Source organism: Engraulis encrasicolus, chromosome 1 (genome assembly GCF_034702125.1).
Source record: "Engraulis encrasicolus isolate BLACKSEA-1 chromosome 1, IST_EnEncr_1.0, whole genome shotgun sequence".
In the NCBI taxonomy this organism is placed as follows: Eukaryota; Metazoa; Chordata; class Actinopteri; order Clupeiformes; family Engraulidae; genus Engraulis; species Engraulis encrasicolus.
In genome coordinates, this window is record NC_085857.1 from 31,459,527 (window position 1) to 31,464,526 (window position 5,000).

Here is a 5,000-nt window from a genome sequence, read left to right on the forward strand (position 1 = left end):
TTTAAGAACAATAAGGTTATTAAATGGGCTCTGCTCAAAGGGGCTAATACTATTATAACTATTGAACACTTTGGGCAAGTGGGATTGTTGTTTTTAAAGGTCCACTGTGTAATGTGTTATTACGCAGTTTATTACCACTATCTATCTTTTTCATGAATATTTACCACCACAATCACTTTCTAATTGTTCCTCGTGGGCAGAAACTACACATTTACATACTGTGATAGTAGCCCAGGCCTATTTACTGAAGTAAGGCTAGCAGGCCTAATAACGTCACAATCTACTGAACCCTATATACTGTAGTAGGTTTTAAAATGCTCTCTGAATAAACATAATATCAGAGAGAGTAGAGAGAGAGGTTCCATTGGCCCATTGTTTCCGGGTTCTATTATTGCAAGGGGGAGGGAGGGAAATCCCCCTTTATGCAGACCTATAGGCAGACCTAAGGACTGTTCTATTCAATGCTAGGAGTATTATGACACGCCCCTTTAGGCAGACCAGAACCTGGTCATGTTAGGTGCCCATAGCAACCTATTACATTGGCATATCTCTATATACTTAAAGAATCTCTGATTATATCCTTTGATTTGGTATGATTTGTAGGTGTGCATCCAGCAGTACTTTGAGAGCATCAGTGGTGAGATGCGCAGCCTCCACGGACACAAGCCGCACCACGATGGCAACGGTGGCGGCGATAGCGATGACGATGACAAAGGTGCTAGCGACGAGGACAAGCTGCTCGGCATCCGCGCGCAAGACGACATGAACCGCGTGCTGTGGAACTGGCACACCTGCAAACCCCCGCTCAGCCTGAGGGTGAGGGACGGGCCCGACGGCGACGCTGATCAGGAGCATGCTAACGGAAACGGTAACGGTAACTACGTGCAGATGAAGGAGATGGCGGAATACTACAGCAGCGTGTGAAGAGTGAAGACGCACCTGCTGACTAAGATGGAAATGAAAGATAAAAGGCTACAGTGAAATTATGAAATTACGAATGAAATTATGACGTCGTCATAGTAACTACAGCAACGAGGACCTGCCCAAACGAACACTCTCACAAACAAAACAAGCATGCTAACGGTAACAGTACATACACACCAAGATATTCGCGTTCGCTTAATGTGTCCGGGAGCATTGCGAGTCCGAGACGTTCGCGAGCTGCCTTTCACACTGCACAGTCAGTGTCCACGTTCTATCAGCGGGCAGCAGCCATTCATTTTCAATGGAACCCGCTCATTGAACGAGGCATCCGTGAAGGAAAATAGACTCGAGTTCTATTTTCAAGGAGCATCCCGGACATGTCTGGTCTGCCACTCACGTTGCCGGACATGCACTGCACTTACACCGCGCTCCTGTGTGCAAGACATGATTTGTTATCATGTATTCTAACTGTTTCGGACTGATACCGGACACGTTCAGTGGACGTTAAGTGGATGTCCGCACTTGCTGTGTGTATGCACCGTAACAGGAGCTAAATGCAGCGTTACAGCAGCATGTGAGAAGTGCACAGTAAAAAAAATGCAGTGTTCAACACTTTGAGAGTACTTTGGGACCAAAGACAAGCTAGAGGATGTTAGTTAAATCCACTCCCAAGTGTTGAATTACTGTAACATTTTAGTGTGAAACCATGCTGACAAAGACCATATTGACCTAAGTGTAAAAATGATGATGTCGTCACTACAGGATCATATGAATGAGGATCTATACAAATTAACAATTAAGATTTAAAAAATGATATAATATTTCAGACAGATTTGTTGGGTATGCTGCTCTTGATCCACACAACTGTGACCCTGTAAATCCCCAGAAGTTAAGATATCATCTGTGAAGAGGACTTTGCAATAAGGGAAAAGGAGGACATGGCAATGAACCAGGGGTAGACTGAACATCTGGCATAACAGGCATTTCCCAGTGGGCCCCGCACCCTCATTGGCAACATTTTCAAAAATTACCAAAAAAAAGTTGTTAAATTATTATTTTTTACATTTCTCAAAATAAGGGCCCACGAGGGTGAGGGCCCACCAGTGAGGCAGTTCTGCGCCACTAATTTTGAGGGGCCCCGTTAAGCCAAGTGCCCAGGCCGTAGTTCTCCCCCAGTTCAGGCCCGCAATGAACATTCACAAACAAAAAACCCACCTAGCCAACAATGACACAAACAGAATGATTTGTAAGTGTCAGTGACTGATCTTATTCCATAACTGTAACCTGAGAAAAGTCTAGAAGGATAGATCATTGTCTGTGATCATTGTCACTGAAAAGTGCTAAGTTATAGGTGAATGGGTTTCTTATTGGAGTTAAGATGTTTCACCTTTCATGCGTAAAGCTTTTGACATGTCATTATGACTTTTTGACTGAAAAGTGACATTTCTTCAACCTCCCGTTGCATTAGCGCGTATCACACTTGGCAAGGTTACATATTCAGAATCCTTCCTCAAGAGATACAATGGCTGATGAATATAGAACAGGTTGCAGATTTATTATCTTTTTATCTTTGCAAATTGGTTAGCTTTGTTCATTTCAATAAAATGTACCAAATTGCACTTATTTGTGTAGACAAAGTTTACTTCTATGGTTGGGTTAGGCTAGTAGACACATGTGTTCAGTGTTGTAGTTTTTATTGTGTAACAATCGTTTGGTCTTTTTTATGATTGATTGCAGTTGCTACTGTTACTGTTGCTATTTATTTATTGCCCAAGTCACTACACTAAGATACACTGTGGAAATGTGTTTGTGTGTGTGTGTGTGTGTGTGTGTGTGTGTGTGTGTGTGTGTGTGTGTGTGTGTGTGTGTGTGTGTGTGTGTGTGTGTGTGTGTGTGTGTGTGTGTGTGTGTGTGTGTGTGTGTGTGTGTGTGTGTGTGTGTGTGTGTGTGTGTAATGGTTTGCTTTGCACTTACAGAAATAAAGTCATGCTTTGGACATAATCTAAATTTGTTGTTGGGTGCTTGGAGAGTTATGACACATGACGGACTCACTTGGTGGGTGGACTAAATTCATGCATTCTAGAGATGAAAAACCATTTCAGGACAATCTCATCAGAATGCTTTATTTTTCATAAACTGTAAAGTTTACCAGCTGTGTCATAATTCCAAGTTAATTTAAGTCTTTATTGTACATTGTGTGGTGCTTTGAATTGCAGTTTTGTGTTCAAAGCTCCACACAACTTACAATTAAGGTTTAAATTAACTTGGAATTCTGAGGCAGCTGGTAAGCTTGTGGTTTCAGGTTAAACCATGCCATTTCTTTACATTGTATAGCAGAATAAGTTAACTATTTAAGTTATCATGGCTTATCGCTGATATCATTTTTTACAGTGCAACCCCCCCCCCCCAAAAAAAAAAAAAATAAATAAATAAATAAATAAATAAATAAATACATATATTATCCATCTTGAAGGCTGATATTTACTGTATTCAAGATATTTTTAAAAAAAAATCTGAGCCACAATGTCAAATCCAATAAACCATCTATCAAATGAGCCCAATCGTCTTGATTAGCTTTTCCAGTCTGCATCAGAACGGCTAGAAGAACCACAATGACTGTTGGTTGGTTACAGTACTATTTCGCCTTGTCTACAAATGTCAACCATATTGAATGTCAACAACTGTCAATGAAACTATTCAGTCGTACTCCCGACATGCCTTTCTTTCTCTCTCTCTCTCTGTCTCTCTCTTTACTCTGTCATTCTGTCTTGTTTTCCCTCGCTTTGGGCTCTGTCCATCTCTGTCTCTCCGTTTCTCATTGTCTCTCTGTTTCTCTTTCCCTTCATCACTTCCCTCTTTACAAAAGCAGCCCCCCCTTCTCTACCCCCCCTCTCTCTCAGTCTGCCGTGTGCCATGATTCTGCCAGTGCTGTGCACTGCAGAGAAAACAAATTCTCTCTCTCTCTCTCTCTCTCTCTCTCTCTCTCTCTCTCTCTCTCTCTCTCTCTCTCTCTCTCTCTCTCTCTCTCTCTCTCTCTCTCTCTCTCTGTCTCTCTCTCTCTCCTCCTGCTTGGCTCTGGCTCCCTCACTCCCTCTCTCTTGCTCCCCCTCGCCCTCTCTCTTCCTCCCTCTCTCGCTCCCTGGCTCCGTGCTCCTCGCTGCTGAAACTCATTTGCTTAATGTAACGCCGTAGCCCAGTGACCTTCTGCTGTCTCTGGCAAATTGAAGGGATCAAATCGTTTAGTCAGGGCCAGGCAGGCGTCGTGATTTTCATGCCGGCTGAGAGGGGCTAACTCAGTCTATTTGTTTATTGCACATCGACGGTCAGGGAAACTGACAGGGGGGTGTGGGGCGGAGGGTGAGACGAAGGGGTCAGTTGAGCCTGGCCCAGGGAGAGGGGTGGGGGGTGAGGGGCATAATTGTATGGCCCATTATTGTATGTACCTGTATATGGGGGGGGACTTGACCCTGTAATAGACTACAACACAAATATGACCCTATAAATTCCTAGAAGTTTAGATATCAACTGAGATGAGGATTTGACCATTATATTGTATGTATTGAAAGTGATGGGGGGGGGGGCTTTAAGATGACGTTGTCCCGGGCCCAGCTAAAGCTGTCAGTGGCCCTGTTGACTGCCTTGTGGAAAACAGGGAAAATAAGTGGCTGAAACCAGGCTGCCACGTTCAGGGAACCACTTGGAAGGGGCGGGGGGTGGTGGTGGTGGTGGTGGTGGTGGTGGTCAATCTGTCAGTGCATACAAATACAATGTAAGACTCCGAAGCAGGGCCGCTGACAGCGTTAGCTAGGCCCAGGACAAAATCATCTGAAATGGCCCCCTCCCTTCTCAATACAGTGTAATGGGGAACCAGTGCTGGGCCTCTGTACCCGGGACACCTGACCCTGTTGGTCAACCCCCACCATGTCGGCGGGTTGCCTGCGTGCCTACAAGGTTGTTATTTTTTCTTTTCCCGAGACAAACACATTTGACAAATTTGCATTCAGGTGTGCCTGCTTAACGTCGTCCATGTTAGTTGGTCAGGTTGGCTTATCGTGTATTTGTTTTTGTTAGCTATA

At 44.0% G+C, this 5,000-nt stretch overlaps 1 protein-coding gene across 1 annotated transcript in view; it reads left to right on the forward strand.

Moving 5' to 3' along the window:
* The window catches only part of LOC134456966 (calcium homeostasis modulator protein 1), a 6,955-nt gene extending 6,031 nt beyond the window's left edge, over positions 1-924 (forward strand). The window contains exon 4 of the mRNA XM_063208653.1: positions 604-924. Coding sequence (XP_063064723.1) covers positions 604-924 — 321 coding nt within the window. The remainder of the gene's footprint in view (positions 1-603) is intronic.
* The last annotated feature ends 4,076 nt before the right edge of the window (positions 925-5,000 follow it).